Source organism: Oncorhynchus masou, chromosome 10, assembly GCF_036934945.1.
Source record: "Oncorhynchus masou masou isolate Uvic2021 chromosome 10, UVic_Omas_1.1, whole genome shotgun sequence".
Taxonomy (NCBI): Eukaryota; Metazoa; Chordata; class Actinopteri; order Salmoniformes; family Salmonidae; genus Oncorhynchus; species Oncorhynchus masou.
The window spans coordinates 41,360,931-41,379,749 of record NC_088221.1 but is presented as its reverse complement, the minus strand read 5'-3'; the positions used below and the strand labels follow the sequence as shown (position 1 = coordinate 41,379,749).

General features: G+C 44.9%; 1 protein-coding gene across 4 annotated transcripts in view; it reads left to right on the top strand.

The window, feature by feature from the left end:
• LOC135547638 (tyrosine-protein phosphatase non-receptor type 4-like) overlaps nucleotides 1–18,819 on the top strand; it is a 114,086-nt gene that overhangs the window by 55,018 nt on the left and 40,249 nt on the right. For 2 of the 4 annotated variants that reach the window (XR_010456728.1, XM_064976815.1), the window contains exons 1-8: nucleotides 4–3,975; nucleotides 4,447–4,489; nucleotides 4,577–4,655; nucleotides 12,905–12,949; nucleotides 13,121–13,173; nucleotides 15,859–15,979; nucleotides 16,199–16,286; nucleotides 17,570–17,658. Coding sequence is in view for 3 of the 4 variants with exons in the window: in XM_064976815.1 (XP_064832887.1) it covers nucleotides 3,649–3,975; nucleotides 4,447–4,489; nucleotides 4,577–4,655; nucleotides 12,905–12,949; nucleotides 13,121–13,173; nucleotides 15,859–15,979; nucleotides 16,199–16,286; nucleotides 17,570–17,658 (845 nt within the window). In the remaining variant the exon portion in view is untranslated. Of the gene's footprint in view, nucleotides 1–3; nucleotides 3,976–4,446; nucleotides 4,490–4,576; nucleotides 4,656–12,904; nucleotides 12,950–13,120; nucleotides 13,174–15,858; nucleotides 15,980–16,198; nucleotides 16,287–17,569; nucleotides 17,659–18,819 lie in introns of those variants that run through there. The other 2 variants (XM_064976817.1, XM_064976816.1) reach the window with 1 other exon arrangement.

Genomic DNA, 18,819 nt, shown 5'->3' with positions numbered 1-18,819 from the left:
ACCCATTGTACAATCCATCTGTTAACCTAAGTCATGTTGGAAGCCTGTATGTTAACGGGACATTGCCTTCCACTGCACACTATACTACAACACAGCTGATGGTCACCTCGCTTTGAGTCCTAAGGAAACTATGCAGTATTTTGTTTTTTCATGTATTAATTCTTACATTGACACCCCAGAAAATCGTAAGCATTATTACATACAGCCGGGAAGAACTATTGGATATAAGCGCGACGTCAACTTACCAACATTACGACCAGGAATACGACTTTCCCGAAGCGGATCCTTTGTTCGGACCACCACCCAGGACATGCGATCTTATCCCAGAGGTCGACCCAAAACAACGTTGCCGAAGGAAGAGGCTCCGTAGGCGTGCACAATGCCCACCGCTTCAGAGTATACTACTCACCAATGTTCAGTCTTTTGACAACAAGGTAGATGAAATTAGAGCAAGGGTTCCCTTTCAGAGAGACATCAGAGATTGTAACATTCTCTGTTTCACGGAAACATGTCTTTCTCGGGATACGTTGTCGGAGTCGATTCAGCCACCGGGCTTCTTCATGCATCGTGCCGACAGAGATAAATTACCTCTCTGGGAAGAAGGGTGGTGGTGTATGCTTCATGATTAACGACTTATGGGGTAATCATAACAACATACAGGAACTCAAGTCCTTCTGCGCACCCGACCTAGAATTCCTTACAATCAAAAGCCAAGAGAATTCTTGTCAGTTATCGACACAGTTGTGTATATACCCCCTCAAGCAGACACCACGGCGGCCCTCAAGGAACTTCACTGGAATCTATGTAAACTGGAAACCATATATCCTGAGGCTGCATTTATTGTAGCTGGGGATTTTAACAAAGCACATCTTAGAACAAGACTACCTATATTCTACCAGCATATTGATTGCAGCAGTCGCGCAAACAATACACTCGATCACTGCTACTCTAACTTCCGTGATGCATACATGGCCCTCCCTTCGGCAAATCCGACCACGACTCCATCTTGATCCTACCGTCTTATAGGCAGAAACTCAAACATGACGTACCGGTCACTAGAACCATTCAACGCGGGTCTGACCAATCGGAATCCACACTTCAAAGTTGTTTTGATCACGCAGGCTGGGAAATGTTCCGGGCAGCCTCAGAGAATAACATTGATCTATACGCTGACTTGGTGAGTGAGTTTATAAGGAAGTGCATTAGAGATGTTGTACCCAATGTGACAATTAAAACCTAACCTAACCAGAAACCGTGGATGGATGGTGGCATTCGCGCAAAACTGAAAGTGCGAACCATTGTTTAACCATGGTAAGAGGACTGGGAATATGGCCGAAAATAAACAGTGTAGTTATTCTCTCCGCAAGGCAATCAAACAAGCGAAATGTCGGTATAGGGACAAAGTGGAGTCGCAATTCAACAGTTTAGACACGAGACATATGTGGCAGGGTCTACAGACAATCACGGACTACAAAAATAAAACTAGACACGTCACGGACACCGTCTCGCTTCCAAACAAACTAAACACCTTTGCCCGCTTTAAGAATAATACAGTGCCACTGTTGTGGCCCGCTAACCAGGGCTGCGGCTTCTCCTTCTCTGTGGCCGACGGGAGTAAGACATTTTAAACGTGTTAACCCTCACAACGCTGCCAGCCCAGCCGCGTCCTCAGAGCATGCACAGACCAGCTGGCAGGTGTGTTCACGGAAATATTATATTGCTCCCTATCCCAGTCTTCTGTCCCCACATGCTTCAAGATGCTTCAAGATGTCCACCATTGTTCCTGTTCCCAAGAAGGCAAAGATAAATTAACCAAATGACTACTGCCCCGTAGCACTTACTTCTGTCATCATGAAGTGCGTTGAGATACTAGTCACGGATCATATCACCTCCACCTTACCATTTTAGAATAAGGTTTGATGCATACTGGTAACATTTTCAGATATTACACTTTTCTAATTTTGTGGTTTCATTTCAAGTGTACTGTTAGCTAGCTAACGTTAACCTGCTGAGGCACTAGCTAAAGTGTGATCTTATTCTTCGTATCTCAGACACATTTGCTTGACTAGTTATAGCCGTTGAACCTATTGGTTAGGTACCTGCAGATTCATGTAGGGTAGTAATGTCATGTTGTTGGTCCATTGTTTTGCTTGCTAGCTAGCAAAACAATATCTTAACAAAACATGTCTTAACAAAAGACTCCACTCTAATTTTGACAAAGTATTTTCATTTAAAGTTAGTGTACTGTTAGCTAGCTAGCTAATGTTAGCTGGCTGGCTCGCTAACTAACGTCATGCGTTGGGATTGTTTACCTAGCTAGCTATCAAGCTACATTTCTTAACAAAATACCCTTTGAATATGTCCGTTGTCAGTTAATTTGGCAACAAAGCGTAATTCAATTGTTGCCAGTCGCACAGGTACAGTCACCAACACTCTGGATAACATGAAAAAAGCCTAACCAGCTCTGCTAGGGTGAGTAAAATAGTCAGAGTGGGGTGTTGTCTCATTATGTGTCTGGAAGTAGCAAGCCAATATTTGCCAGTTAGCGTGGGTGCTTGACTGTAGTTGTGTGGTCAGAGCCTTCGGAACAACCCTACTTACTTATTGGCCAGAACGTCCAGTGTGCACTCTGAACTCAAAACCACAGATGGAACTATAGGGTGAGTAATGTTCAGTGAGCTGTTCTCTCTCTCTTAGATGTCTGGAAGTAGCTGGACAATTAGTACAGGACGTACGGATCAGTGTGTGAACAATGCTGAATGGGTGTAGACAAAGAAGGGCTCTCCAATAGTTGTACCAAAACATTTTCTCAAGTGAGTTTACAATTTAATCAACCTTCAAAGCAGAATTACTTTCCCATTGTTTCCTCAAATGCAGTGTATGATATACCATTTTGTAACTATGAGTCTCTAATTTAATTTATCCAATGTAAATAACAGAAATTCAAATGTTGCTACATAAGACGGAATCCAGGTGGTGAGTTGTATTTACTGCGTACATTGTTAAAGTACCTTTTGCAGCGATTACAGACTTGAGTCTTCTTGAGTATGTTGCTACAAGCTTGGCACACCTGTATTTGGGGCATTTCTTCCATTTATTCTCTGCAGATCCTCTCAAGGCCTGTCAGGTTGGATGGGGAGCGTCATTGCACAGCTATTTTCAGGTCTCTCCAGAGATGTTCGATCGGGTTCAAGTCCGAGCTCTGCCTGGACCACTCAAGGACTTTCAGAGACTGTTAGGAAGTGAACCTTTTCCCCAGGCTGATGTCCTGAGCGCTCTAGACAAGGTTCTCATCAAGGATCTCTATTTACTGCTCACCTTTCCCTCGATCCTGACTAGTCTCCCAGTCCCTGCCACTGAAAAACATCCCCACAGTATAATTCTACCACCACCATGCTTCACCGTAGGGATGGTATTAGCCAGGTGATGAGCGGTGCCTGGTTTCCTCCAGAGTTGACGCTTGCCATTCAGGCTAAAGAGTTCAATCTTGGTTTTCAGCAGAACAGAGAATCTTGTTTCTCTTGGTCTGACAGTCCTTTAGGTGCCTTTTAGCAAACTCCAAGCGGGCTGTCGTGTGCCTTTTTATTGAGGAGTGGCTTCTGTCTGGCCACTGTACCATAAAGGTCTGATTGGTGGAGTGCTGCGGAGATGGTTGTCCTTCTGGAAGGTTCTCCCATCTCCACAGAGGAACTCCGGAGCTCTTTCAGAGTGACCATTGGATACTTGGTCACCTCCCTGACCAAGGTCCTTCTCCCCCGATTGTTCGGTTTGGCTGGGCAACCAGCTCTAAGAAAAGTCTTGGTGGTTTCAATATTCTTCCATTTAAGAATGATGGAGGCCACTGTGTTCTTGGACTTTCAATGCTGCAGAAATGTTTTGGTACCCTTCCCCAGATCTGTGCCTCGACACAATCCTGTCTCGGAGCTCTACAGACAATTCCTTAGACCTCATGGCTGTGGGACCTTATATAGACAGGTGTGTGCCTTTCTAAATCATGTCCAGTCAATTGAATTTACCACAGGTGGGCTCCAAGTTGTCAAAATCTCAAGAATGATCAATGGAAACAGGATGCACCTTCGCTCAATTTCGAGTCTCATAGCAAAGGGTCTATGTAAAAAATGTTTTAATGCATTTGCAAACATTTCTAAACCTGTTTTTTTTCTTTGTCATTATGGTTTATTGTGTGTAGATTGAGTATTTGTTTCTATTTAATGCATTTTAGAATAAGGCTTTAATGTGACAAAATGTGTAAAAAGTGAAGGGTTCTGAATACTTTCCGAATGCACTGTTACTAGCTACAGATCATCACGGCCCAGCCTGCATTTCCCAACGAGAAAACGGAGAGTGAGAGGTGGAGGGGGCTGACTTGTGAATAATTGAGAATGAACACGGCTGCTGAGGAAATGCTGTGGTGTCATTGAGTTTCTCCTCATTTATCTTTTACAGAGATGGCTGGATCCAAACAAACCCATCAGGAAGCAACTTAAACGTAGGTGAACCTTCAGTGGATGGATGAACTAGGAAGTGGTTCTTTTTAAGTGTAGATACAATAATCTCTCTCATTGTGAATTTACAGGGGGATCGCCTCATAATCTGAGCTTCAGAGTGAAGTTCTTTGTGACCGACCCTAATAAACTTCAGGAAGAGTACACTAGGTAAGGATACTAATGACAAATGGAACATTTTGCTTAATGTTTAATCTGCCAAAATTCCACGTCAATTCAAAATGTAGAATAATGGTCCTACTACGTATGTATGACCAGGCAATGACGTTTATATCAACTGCAACCCTTTTCAGACAGTGGAAAGCAGCTACAGTAACATGTCAATAGCGACCACTGATAAGTTACGAAGGCTTCGGAAGAGTCTGTACCTTTTCAGACGTGGAAAGCAGCTACAGTAACATGTCAATAGCGACCACTGATAAGTTACGAAGGCTTCGGATGAGTCTGTACCTTTTCAGACAGTGGAAAGCAGCTACAGTAACATGTCAATAGCGACCACTGATAAGTTACGAAGGCTTCGGATGAGTCTGTACCTTTTCAGACGTGGAAAGCAGCTACAGTAACATGTCAATAGCGACCACTGATAAGTTACGAAGGCTTCGGAAGAGTCTGTACCTTTTCAGACGTTGGAGCCCTGCTCCGGCATATGTTCTATTTCTCTGACCACAAGAAACGTTGCTTGTTGATGTGCTGCTGTGTTGTTTTTTTATGGTAGAGTAGCTTGATGTACTTTCTTTCTACTAAATGTCTTGGTAAGTCACGGTATTTAAAATAACTTTACTTTTTTAGGAGAGAGTGTTCTGCAGGCAGGCTGTGCGAAGCAGTTTGAGATGATTTGATTGACAGTTCTGGTCGCCTAGTGATGGAAGTTAGACCCACTTCAGAAGCAGCATTACTTTACAGACAACTAAAATGCCATTCATATCTCCAGAGAAAGTTTTGTGTCGGCATTTAAAAAGCCGTAGTGTAGCCTTACCCTAACAGACAAACAAAAATGCTGTAGCCGAGGCGCTTTCCATTCCATTATATGTGAAAAGGGTAATCTTTGCAGGCTACCAGTAGCCTACTGCAATTTCATAATATGAGACAAAAACAGCCCCACCCACTCAGCAACGAAGAGTACTGAAGAGTCGTGCTCCCAAGACTGGCCCGAAAATACCTCTGTATCCCGGCGACATCGGTCCCATGATTGAACTAGGATATTCTCCAGGCAACAGACTGAACACACTCATGCATCATTAGCAAAGTGAAAGAGCAGGCAGGCCAGCACTAGGGAGGGAGAGAGAGGGGCAGGAAGGCCAGCGCTTGGGAGAGAGAGGGGCAGGAAGGCCAGCGCTTGGGAGGGAGAGGGGCAGGAAGGCCAGAGCTAGGGAGGGAGAGGGGCAGGAAGGCCAGCGCTAGGGAGAGAGAGGGGCAGGAAGGCCAGGGAGGGAGAGAGAGGGGCAGGAAGGTCAGGGAGGAAGAGAGAGGGGCAGGAAGGCCAGGGAGGGAGAGAGAGGGGCAGGAAGGCCAGCGCTAGGGAGGAAGAGAGAGGGGCACGCAGGCCAGTGCTAGGGAGGGAGAGAGAGGGGCAGGAAGGCCAGCGCTAGGGAGGGAGAGGGGCAGGAAGGCCAGCGCTAGGGAGGGAGGGAGAGGGGCAGGAAGGCCAGCGCTAGGGAGGGAGGGAGAGGGGCAGGAAGGCCAGCGCTAGGGAGGGAGGGAGAGGGGCAGGAAGGCCAGCGCTAGGGAGGGAGAGAGAGGGGCAGGAAGGCCAGCGCTAGGGAGGGAGAGAGAGGGGCAGGGAGGCCAGTGCTAGGGAGGGAGAGAGAGGGGCAGGAAGGCTAGAGAGAGAGAGAGAGAGGGGCAGGAAGGTCATCGCTAGGGAGGGAGAGGGGCAGGAAGGCCAGCGCTAGGGAGGGAGAGAGAGGGGCAGGAAGGCTAGGGAGGGAGGCAGGAAGGCCAGCGCTAGGGAGGGAGGGAGAGGGGCAGGAAGGCCAGCGCTAGGGAGGGAGAGAGAGAGGCAGGAAGGCCAGCGCTAGGGAGGGAGAGGGGCAGGAAGGCCAGCGCTAGGGAGGGAGAGGGGCAGGCAGGCCAGCGCTAGGGAGGGAGGGAGAGGGGCAGGAAGGCCAGCGCTAGGGAGGGAGAGGGGCAGGAAGGCCAGCGCTAGGGAGGGAGGGAGAGGGGCAGGAAGGCCAGCGCTATGGAGGGAGAGGGGCAGGCAGGCCAGCGCTAGGGAGGGAGAGGGGCAGGCAGGCCTGCGCTAGGGAGGGAGAGGGGCAGGAAGGCCAGCGCTAGGGAGGAGAGAGAGGGGCAGGAAGGCCAGCGCTAGGGAGGGAGAGAGAGGGGCAGGAAGGCCAGAGCTAGGGAGGGAGAGAGAGGGGCAGGAAGGCCAGAGCTAGGGAGGGAGGGAGAGGGGCAGGAAGGCCAGCGCTAGGGAGGGAGGGAGAGGGGCAGGAAGGCCAGCGCTAGGGAGGGAGAGAGAGGGGCAGGAAGGTCAGCGCTAGGGAGGGAGAGAGAGGGGCAGGAAGGCCAGCGCTAGGGAGGGAGGGAGAGGGGCAGGAAGGTCAGCGCTAGGGAGGGATGGAGTGGCAGGAAGTCCAGGGAGGGAGAGAGAAGGGCAGGAAAGCCAGCGCTAGGGAGGGAGAGAGAGAGAGTGGCAGGAATGCCAGCGCTAGGGAGGGAGAGAGAGTGGCAGGAAGGCCAGGGAAGGGAGAGAGAGGGGCAGGAAAGCCAGCACTAGGGAGGGAGAGAGAGGGGCAGTAGGGAGAGATCCAGAAAAGAGCTGTTAAATTCTTCAACCACCTAATTTATTTAACCTTTTATTTAACCAGGCAAGTCAGTTAAGAACAAATTCTTATTTTCAATGACAGCCTAGGAACAGTGGGTTAACTGCCTGTTCAGGGGCAGAACGACAGATTTGTACCTTGTCAGCTCGAGGCTTTGAACTTGCAACCTTTCGTTTACTAGTCCAACACTCTAACCACTAGGCTAGCGATTCCCAAACCTTCCATAAAAAATGCCATTACCTACAGAGAGATGAAACTGGAGAAAAGTCTCCTAAGCAAGCTGGTCCTGGGGCTCTGTTCACAAACACAAACAGACCCCACAGAGACCCAGAACAGCAACACAATTACACCCAACCAAATCATGAGAAAACAAAAAGACACATTGGAAAGAATTAACAAAAAAACTGAGCAAACTAGAATGCTATTTGGCAGATTACCTGACCACTGTGACTGACCCAAACTTAAGGAAAGCTTTGACAATGTACAGACTTAGGGAGCATAGCCTTACTATTGAGAATGGCTGCCGTGAACAGGCGTGGCTCTCAGGAAGACAGGCTATGTGCCCACAAAATGAACTGGAAACTGAGCTGCATTTACTAACTTCCTGCCAAATGTATGACCATATTAGAGACACATATTTCCCTCAGATTACTCAGATCCACAAAGAATTTGAAAACAAGCCCAATTTTGATAAACTCTCATATCTACTGGGTGAAATTCCACAGTGCCATCACAGCAGCAATATTTGTGACCTGTTGCCACAAGAAAAGGGCAACCAGTGAAGAACAAACACCATTGTAAATACAACCCATATGTGTTTTATTTTCCCTTTTGTACTTGACCTATTTTCACATCATTGCAACACTCTTTATAGACATAATGACTTTTGTAATGTTTTTATTCTTGTGTAATGTTTACTGTTCATTTTTGGTTATTTCACTTTTGTATATTGTCAACTTCACTTGCTTTGGCAATGTTAACGTATATTTCCCATGCCAATAAAGCCCCTTGAATTGAATTGAGAGAGGCAGGCAGAGAGGCAGGCAGAGAGGCAGGCAGAGAGGCAGGCAGAGAGGCAGGCAGAGCGAGGCAGGCAGAGCGAGGCAGGCAGAGCGAGGCAGGCAGGCAGAGGCAGGCAGGCAGAGCGAGGCAGGCAGAGGCAGGCAGGCAGAGAGGTACAGGCAGGCAGGCAGGCAGAGAGGTACAGGCAGGCAGAGCGAGGCAGGCAGAGCGAGGCAGGCAGAGAGGTACAGGCAGGCAGGCAGGCAGAGAGGTACAGGCAGGCAGGCAGGCAGGCAGAGAGGTACAGGCAGGCAGGCAGGCAGGCAGGCAGGCAGAGAGGTACAGGCAGGCAGGCAGGCAGAGAGAGAGGCAGGCAGGCAGGCAGAGAGAGAGGCAGGCAGAGAGGTACAGGCAGGCAGGCAGGCAGAGAGGTACATGCAGGCAGGCAGGCAGAGAGGTACATGCAGGCAGGCAGAGAGATACACTTATCTTGGTATTCTGCATTTCGCAATGTTTAGTCTTGCATGCCTCGCAAGAGCAATCCCAAGACTATATCCACAAGAAAAACCAATCCCTGTACCATCAATTTAGTAAGATCTTGGTATGACATTTGTAAGTTATTTGGTCTGAAACATGACTTGTCACCCAAAACACCCCTGTTGCAAAACAGACTCCTGCCAATGATCTTGGATAGCAACATGTTTCAACATTAGCATGAGAGGGGAACAAATCATGTAGAACATTGTTATATAGATGGGGTACTTATGTCATGTAGAACATTGTTATATAGATGGGGTACTTATGTCATGTAGGACATTGTTATATAGATGGGGTACTTATGTCATGTAGAACATTGTTATATAGATGGGGTACTTACAGTTGAAGTCGGAAGATTACGTACACTTAGGTTGGAGTCATTAAAACTTGTTTTTCAACTACTCCACATATTTTTGTTAACAAACTGTAGTTTTGGCAAGTTGGTTAGGACATCTCCTTTATGCATGACCAAGGTCATTTTTCCAACAATTGTTTACAGAGATTATTTCACTTGTAATTCACTGTATCACAATTCCAATGGGTCAGAAGTTTACATACACTAAGTTGACTGTGCCTTTAAACAGCTTGGAAAATTCCCGAAAATTATGTCATGGCTTTAGAAGCTTCTGATAAATGACATAATTTGAGTCAATTGCTGGTGTACCTGTGGAAGTATTTCAAGGCCTACCTTCAAACTCAGTGCCTCTTTGCTTGACATCATGAGAAAATCTAAAGAAATCCGCCAAGACCCCAGAAAGAAAATTGTAGACCTCCACAAGTCTGGTTCATCCTTGGGAGCAATTTCGAAACGCCTGAAGGTTCCACGTTCATCTGTACAAACAATAGTATGCAAGTATAAACACCCTGGGACCACGCAACCGTCATACCGCTCAGGAAGGAGATGCGTTCTGTCTCCTAGAGATGAACGTGCTTTGGTGCGAAAAGTGCAAATCAATCCCAGAACAGCAGCAAAGGACCTTGTGAAGATGCTGAAGGAAATAGGTACACAAGTATCTATATCCGCAGTAAAAACGAGTCCTATATCGACCTAACCTGAAAGGCCGCTCAGCATGGAATAAGCCACTGCTCCAAAACCGCCATAAAAAAGCCAGACTACGGTTTGCAACTGCACATGGGAACAAAGATCATACTTTTTGAAGAAATATCCTCTGCTCTGATGAAACAAAAATAGAACTGTTTGGCCATAATGAACATTTATGTTTGGAGGAAAAAGGGGGAGGCTTGCAAGCCGAAGGACACCATCACAACCATGAAGCATGGGGGTGGCGGCATCATGTTGTGTGGGTGCTTTGCAGGAGGGACTGGTGCACTTCACCAAATAGATGGCATCATGAGGATTGAACATTTTGTGGATATATTGAAGAAACATCTCAAGATATCAGTCAGGAAGTTGAAGCTTGGTCGCAAATGGGTCTTCCAAATGGGCAATCACCCCAAAAATACTTCCAATGTCATGGCAAAATGGCTTTAAGGACAACACAGTCAAGATATTGGAGTGACCATCACAAAACCCTGACCTCAATCCTATAGAAAATTTGTGTGCAGAACTGAAAGTGTGTGCGAGCAAGGAGGCCTACAAACCTGACTCAGTTACACCAGCTCTGTCAGGCCAAAATTCACCCAACTTATTGTGGGAAGCTTGTGGAAGGCTACCTGAAACTTTTGACCCAAGTTAAACAATTTTAAAGGCAATGCTACCAAATACTAATTGAATGTATGTAAACTTCTGACCCACTGGGAATGTGATGAAAGAAATGAAAGCTGAAATAAATCAATCATTCTCTCTACTATTATTCTGAGATTTCACATTCTTAAAATGAAGTGGTGATCCTAACTGACCGAAAAAGGTCATTTTACTAGGATTAAATGTCAGGAATTGTGATAAACTGAGTTTAAATGTATTTTGCTAAGGTGTATGTAAATTTCCGACTTCATCTGTATGTCATTTGAGCAACTTAAAGATAAATACCATTCATCCAATAATCATATATTTTATTATTTACAGTTAAGAAACTTTCTCAGAAGCACTTTGAGATATGACTACCAAACCTATCAAGTTTTGAACAACTACTCCATGATAACAATGACACACACATATTTATATCCAGAGTGTACTCATTGCTAATGCAACAATGCCCAAAACCAGATGTACATAAGTCAAGAGAGCGATGGGAATCCGATTTGAATCCTACAATTGATAAGGGTCTATGATTGGAGCTATGCCACGATAGTGTGTCAGCGACCATCAACTCTAGATATCGACATTACAACTTCCTCCACCAACTCTATCTGACACCTCAGAGGTTACACCTTGAAATATCAGAAATGTGTTTTAGATGTGGAACACCTTGGCAGTGTACTAAATGACAAGCCTTCCTGCATGATGTTTGTGACTCCCTTGCCTTTTATTATGAAGTTCCCTTTCCCTCTTGACCCTGAAAAATGCCTTCTGGGTAACTTCACAAATGTGAATTTGAGGAATAACTTCAAAATCAAATTTACACAGAAATCACTCTTGCCACTGCAAGAAAAGGTGTTGCATTGACATGGAAATCATTTCCCCTCTCCCAATTACAAGACGTCTCTCTGAAATGAATAAGTGTATTCTCTGAAATTGAATCTGCTCTCTGTATAAGTGTATTATGGAGAAGATTCCCAATTACAAGACGGCTCTCTGAAATGAATAAGTGTATTCATATGAAATTGAATTACTGAAATGAATATTCATATGGAGAAGATTCCCAATTACAAGACGGCTCTCTGAAATCTGAAATGAATCTGAAATGAATCTGTGTATTCATATGGAGAAGATTCCCAATTACAAGACGGCTCTCTGAAATGAATAAGTGTATTCATATGGAGAAGATTCCCAATTACAAGACGGCTCTCTGAAATGAATAAGTGTATTCATATGGAGAAGATTCCCAATTACAAGACGGCTCTCTGAAATGAATAAGTGTATTCATATGGAGGAGATTCCCAATTACAAGACGTCTCTCTGAAATGAATCTGTGTATTCATATGGAGAAGATTCCCAATTACAAGACGGCTCTCTGAAATGAATAAGTGTATTCATATGGAGAAGATTCCCAATTACAAGACGGCTCTCTGAAATGAATAAGTGTATTCATATGGAGAAGATTGCCTATGCTTTAACAAATAACTTCAACCACTTCATGAAAATATGACAACCCTTCCTGGTCTATATGGAAACACTTCCGTTGAGGTTGGTGGATGTGAGCTTGTAGATTGATGTAGCTATTGTCTCCCTGTAATGTACTGTTTTGTGTACATATTGGTATCTCTTGTCATTGGCCTTATTTAGTCATTAGTGTTATTACTATTACAACCTGCCATGTCATGCCCATATAAGGAGATGAATTACCTTGTGTTACTGTATTGCACTTGCTAAAAGTCCTCAGCTAATCATTCTACTAATGGAGAAGACTACAGTAAACGGGTTAGGAGTATGTCTGGCGTGGAGAGTTTGCGACAACTTAGTCTAAGACTAGGATCAGCTTGGTAGGTATATTAACCAATAATGGGCTAATTCTACTGCTGGCTGCCTGGCACACAGCTAGACATAAATGTGAATAGCATGCCATGGATGCTGTCAGCCCCTATTGCAAGGGTGTCCATCCATGGTCATTAAAAACATAGTTACAGTCAACTGGATACTCCAGTGTTATTTATTCAATCCATGCACCACTCAAGCATGATATTGCTCAGACAGCCTTATTAAGTGAGTAAACCACTATGCATGTCTAAGATGCAGAGGCATGGAGCCTGTTTTGGATGTGCATTATCGATTCCAGACAGCACACAACAACAGTGCTGGTGAGCTCTTACACTATGATGAGATTCATTCAGTATTAGTTATACACAAAAACAACAGGCTACAAGTTAAGTCATAGAAATGTTGCCTAAGCAATGAGCATGTGAGAAGCTCCATGTGAGTGGGTCTGGTCCAGCTGCTTTATCTAGTGTACTGTACATTATGTCCTCTGGTCCATAATCACAGAGACATCTGTATCACATTGTTGTTGATGTAACTGCTCTCCTTATTCCCTGTAGGTACCAGTATTTCCTCCAGCTCAAACAGGACATCCTGACTGGAAGGTTAGTTCAGTTGGCTGTTCTTATTTACACAGGTTCAACAGCACACTCACACACTGTTCTCGTGGGCTAACACTGATTCTACCAGGCCAGCACGCGGTTATGTAATGATTTTCCTATTGATCCAAATGAATTCATGTGGTGACTTGTGTGTTTGTGGTTTGTGTCCCACAGACTGCCCTGTCCGCACAACACTGCCGCACTCCTGGCGTCCTATGCTGTTCAATGTAAGTACCCGTTCTCCTGGCGTCCCATGCTGTTCAATGTAAATACCCGTTCTCCTGGCGTCCCATGCTGTTCAATGTAAGTACCCGTTCTCCTGGCGTCCCATGCTGTTCAATGTAAGTACCCGTTCTCCTGGCGTCCCATGCTGTTCAATGTAAGTACCCGATCTCCTGGCGTCCCATGCTGTTCAATGTAAGTACCCGTTCTCCTGGCTTCCCATGCTGTTCAATGTAAGTACCCGTTCTCCTGGCGTCCCATGCTGTTCAATGTAAATACCCGTTCTCCTGGCGTCCCATGCTGTTCAATGTAAGTACCCGTTCTCCTGGCGTCCCATGCTGTTCAATGTAAGTACCCGTTCTCCTGGCGTCCCATGCTGTTCAATGTAAGTACCCGTTCTCCTGGCGTCCCATGCTGTTCAATGTAAGTACCCGTTCTCCTGGCGTCCCATGCTGTTCAATGTAAATACCCGTTCTCCTGGCCTGCTGCTAAAGATATGTAGCTACTTGTAGTTAGTTCACACATTTGATCTCTCTGTTGCTTCATACAAGGCTACACAGTTTCTGGCCACTAGGCAACTCCAGCGTTTTTGTTGTGAGATGACTAGAAAGATGTGTGTTGTAAGCCTTTAGTTGAGAGTCAGTGTACTCACCGGGACATCCCAATGGTCACTCTGTGTGTGCTGCCTTGCATAACTTTTTACGATGTCATATCCAATTTATTCTTTAATTCTCTCACCCCAAAAAAACAAGCAGTTTACAGCGGAGCCTGAAATCGGCCAAAATCCTCTCTTTATGCCCTTGATGCTTTTTTAATTGAATTAACCGTTATTTAACTAGGCAAGTCAGTTAAGAACAAATTCTTATTTCCAACGACAGCAGGATATGGAGAGCTGTATACGGAACGCTATGATCATCATTAGGCTGTTTTCTCCCCGTCTTTTGTCCCAGATTGATTTGTGTGGTATGACTTTTCTGTGCTGGCAGTGTGACTGGCCATTCGCCAAGCATGCTCAGAACAGCAAAGCACAGTATAGTGCAGCACACAACACAAGAGGGTGCGGACAACAGGTTTATGGTAATGGCTGACGCAGAATGAGTATGATGGTATCAAATACATCAAACACATGGTTTCCAGGTGTTTGATGCTATTATTATTACTCGGTAACCAACATTCTAGCTAATAAATTAGCACGTTGACTACTGTAACATGTTATCATAGTGTAGCCTAGCCTAGAGGTCCACAGCTAGCATAGAGCCACAGCCTACCATTGTGATGGGCCCATTAGCCTGAGGAGTGTAGTTTACCAGCCTGTGTCACCAGATTGACCTGAATAATGGCTCCTGACAGATTGGAGAGGGGGATAGCCAATGGTCTGTCCCCATTCAATCTGTCCACATCCCTACTTCAGTGGCCCGCTGAGGCTTGCCTCTCTCTCCAAACTCCCCAGGGAGTCTTATAGCTATATAGGTCACTGGAGGGATTTGAACTGCACCTCTAACACAACCTGTGGGTGTCCATGTCCAGAATCTCACTTAGCTCAATGTCCCTCCCCAAGAGAAGGTTTTCATTTCATTGTAGCCATGGGGATAGTGGTATGAATCATTTTAGTTTCAATTCAGTTTCAAGATGATTCAATGCTGCTGGTAAATGCTGCTGGTCATTCAGTTAGTTTTACCAAATCAGTGAGGCTGGTCAAATTCGATCAAGAAATGCACTCTGCTGAAAGCTTTGGTGTTAGTGCTGTGTAGATATTTATTTCATACTGCTCATAAATCCATAGGCAATTGACCGGTTAGTTTTAACATTGTGGGTCTTTTTTTGTGTGTGTGGTGATTAGATCAACTGTTTTGAATTGATCCGTTTGTTATGAGCCCTTGTTAAAGGGATTTTCCCCAGAGTCAGATGAAGTTGTGGTTGTCATATTTACGTCTCCGCGTCCAGTATGAACCAACTTAGATGTAGTTTTGAATCCAATGCTAACTAGCGTTTAGCGCAATGACGGGAAGTCAAACTAGGCATGACTTCCTGTCAATATGCTAGTTACCAGTTGCGCGAACGCTAGTTGGCAACTTCCTTTAAAATGCACGCTGAGACATTGTCAAAATCACAAACTATCCATTTTAAAGCAGCAATCTGCAGTTGCTCCATACATTTTTGGACTTATAAATGAGTTCGAAAAATACCCATTGGTTCTTGAAGAATATAACTAATACAAGCTTGTTTTATTCCAATGTTTGTAAACAAACACTGTATAGCTTCAACATGCTTAAAAGTATACACGTTATATTGTATGGTCAGTCCTTGAATTCCTCAGCTTTTTCACAAAACCAGAGGCAAGGACACTGCTTTGTAATTGTTACAATGAAGGATTGGCCTTTTAAGAGGTCCACTCCAATGAATCGGTGTCTGTTTCACACACGACCACAAGCTAATGGATCTGAGGTACTCAGCTACTGTAGTGGTGGTTGGTGGTCCAAAGCTTCTCAACCCACTTGTGTATTTTATAAACAGACCTCATAACCAGGCTTTTGATTGAGGTTCTTGTATCCATTACTGCATTGATAGGCAATGGTTTGTCTGTCCAGTACAATATAGGCCTACTGTTTGCTGTGTGTGATAGGCTATGTGTGTCGGCTTAACTGTCTGTGTACTATTGAATAGATTCTTTCTCTCTGTGTGTTGTGTAGCTGAGTTGGGAGACTACAGTGAATCGGAGCATGCTCCTGGCTACCTCTCAGAGTTCTGCTTTATCCCCAACCCACCACAAGGGTTCCACAAGGAGGTCACCAAACACCACCAACAGCACAGGTAGAGAGGCCCGTCTTCATGTCCCAGGCACACAGCTGTATACTTGTCACGTGTCTGCCCCAGCTCTTAAAGCAGACTAGGTTTTCATGGTTTTATTGAGTGCAGTTCCAGGCATGGTCTCACTGTGCTGCTCCATCGTCTGTGAATGGATTACGTGCGTTTGATTAGGGGAACCGTCTCCCTCTCATTTATCTCTCTCCCGTTCTCTCTACTTCTCAGTGGTCTGTCTTCTGCCCAGTCAGAGTTTAATTACCTGAACACAGCACGGACGCTGGAGCTGTACGGAGTGGAGTTGCACTATGCAAGGGTAAGGCTGCTCCCCTGTGTGTCTGTCACTGCTACAGTAGAAAGGGCACTTGTCATAGCAGCGCTGATACCCATGTTCCATAAAGCTGTGCTTTAGCCCTAGAAAAGCCTGTGCTTTCTAAGCCAGCAGGTACAAGTAGGTTGAGGCAGCGTACAGTAGTATGTAATTCCTCTGTCCCCAGCTGCCAGGCCCTCATGAAGCCTTTAAAGGGATACTTCAGGATTTTGGCAATGAGGCCCTTTATCTACTCACACAGAGTCAGATGAACTTGTGGACACCATTTTAATGTCTCTGTGTTCAGTATGAAGGAAGTTAGAGGTAGTTTTGTGAGCCAGTGCTAACTAGCGTTAGCGCAATGACTGGAAGTCTATGGGTATCTGCTAGCATGCTAGTAGCGAAGCTATCTCAAGCTTCCTTCATACTGGACACAGAGACATACAAATGGTGTCCACAAGTTAATCTGACTCTGTGTAAGTAGATAAAGGGCCTCATTGCCAAAATCCTGAAGTATCCCTTTATAGCTGAGGAACAGCAGAACCACTGAGCCTTGACAAGCTGTGTCTGTGGACTAGGGAGTCCACTAATCCAGCCATTGTCTGGAGTACAGAGATTTCCCTCATTGTCCGATTAGACAGACTTCTCTTTTTGTCCCAGATTGTGTGTGTGTTTGTGTGTGTGTGTGTGTGTGTGTGTGTGTGTGTGTTTGTGTGTGTGTGTGATTGTGTGTGTGTGTCTGGTCTGTGTACTTTTATGTGCATGTTTGGGTGTCTTGGTCTGTGTACTTTTATGTGCATGTTTGGGTGTCTTGGTCTGTCTGTCTGACTGTCTAGGTTTCATAAGACAAAGCAGGTCACAAAATGATTGGTACAATGAGTGAATGGCAGATCTCAACTGAGGCCCAGCCACCATTGTCCATCCAGACATTTTTGCTGTAGAATGATCATCACACTATTACAGTGTAGAGGTGGAGTGGTTGTGCCCCATTTTAAACTAGGGACTATATTGCCCCCCTACTGTTGTCATACCCCCCCCCCCCCCTGTCTGTGTCTGTACCCCCACCCTGCCATAGAGAGATGAGGGGAGGGAGATGGGAGGATAGGGTCTGTGTCTGTACCCCCACCCTGCCATAGAGAGATGGGGGGGTCTGTGTCTACCCCCACCCTGCCATAGAGAGATGGGGGGGAGAGGGTCTGTGTCTGTACCCCCTCCAAAGCTTCCACCAGGCTGGCCCACTGTCAGGGTGCTTAGACACTTAATTTTCTCTCTCTGTGTGTGTGTTCCAGGATCAACGCAACACTGAGATTTTAATTGGGGTGATGTCAGCAGGGATCGTGGTTTACAAGAACAGGGTACGAATCAACTGCTTTCCCTGGTGAGTGACAAACTGGAGTCTTTTGATTCTGATACAAGGTGAGGCGATTTGTAAATCCTATAATTAATTTGATCGTTGCTACAAGGGGATCGTTTGTGATCACACAGAGCATCCACTTCGGTAGATTGTGTTAGACATTCCAAATGCTTACTGTATGTGTAAGTAGGAAGAGGAAAGATGAGGATATGTATTTTTTAATGTATATATTTTTGCTATATATTTTTTATTTGACCTTTTTATTTAACTAGGCAAGTCAGTTAAGAACAAATTCTTATTTTCAATGACAGCCTAGGAACAGTGGGTTAACCTCTCTGGGATATGTGGGAAGGTAGCGTCCCAACTCGCCAACAGCCAGTGAAAGTGCAGGTCCACAAATTCAAAACAACAAAAATCTCAATTAAAATTCCTCAAGCATAGAAGAATTTTACACCATTTTAAAGATACAATTCTCGTTAATCCTGCCACAGTGTCTGATTTCAAAAAGGCTTTACAGTGAAAGCACCACAAACGATTGTTAGGTCACCACCAAGTCACAGAAAAACACAGCCATTTTTCCAGCCAAAGAGAGGAGTCACAAAAAGCACAAATAGAGATAAAATGAATCACTAACCCTTGATGATCTTCATCAGATGACACTCATAGGACTTCATGTTACACAATACATGTATGTTTTGTTCGCTGAAGTGCATATTTATATAAAAAAAATCTAATTTTACATTGGCACGTTACGTTCAGTAGTTCTAAAACACACAGTGATTGTGCAGAGAGCCACATCTATTTACAGAAATACTATAAATGTTGATGAAAAACAAGTGTTATACATGGAATTAGAGATATACTTCTCCTTACTGCAACCGCTGTCAGATTACAAAAAAAAAAAACGTTACGGAAAAAGCAAACCATGCAATAATCTGAGTACAGCATTCAGACAACAAAGCAGCCAAAAAGATATCCGCCATATTGTGGCGTCAACATTAGTCAGAAATGGCATTGTAAATATTCACTTACCTTTGATGATCTTCATCAGAATGCACTCCCAGGAATACCAGATCCATAATAAATGTTTGATTTGTTCGATAAAGTTCATCAATTATGTATAAATAGCTTCTTTTGTTAGGGTGTTTGGTGAACAAATCCAAACACGCGTTCAGGTCCAGCCAA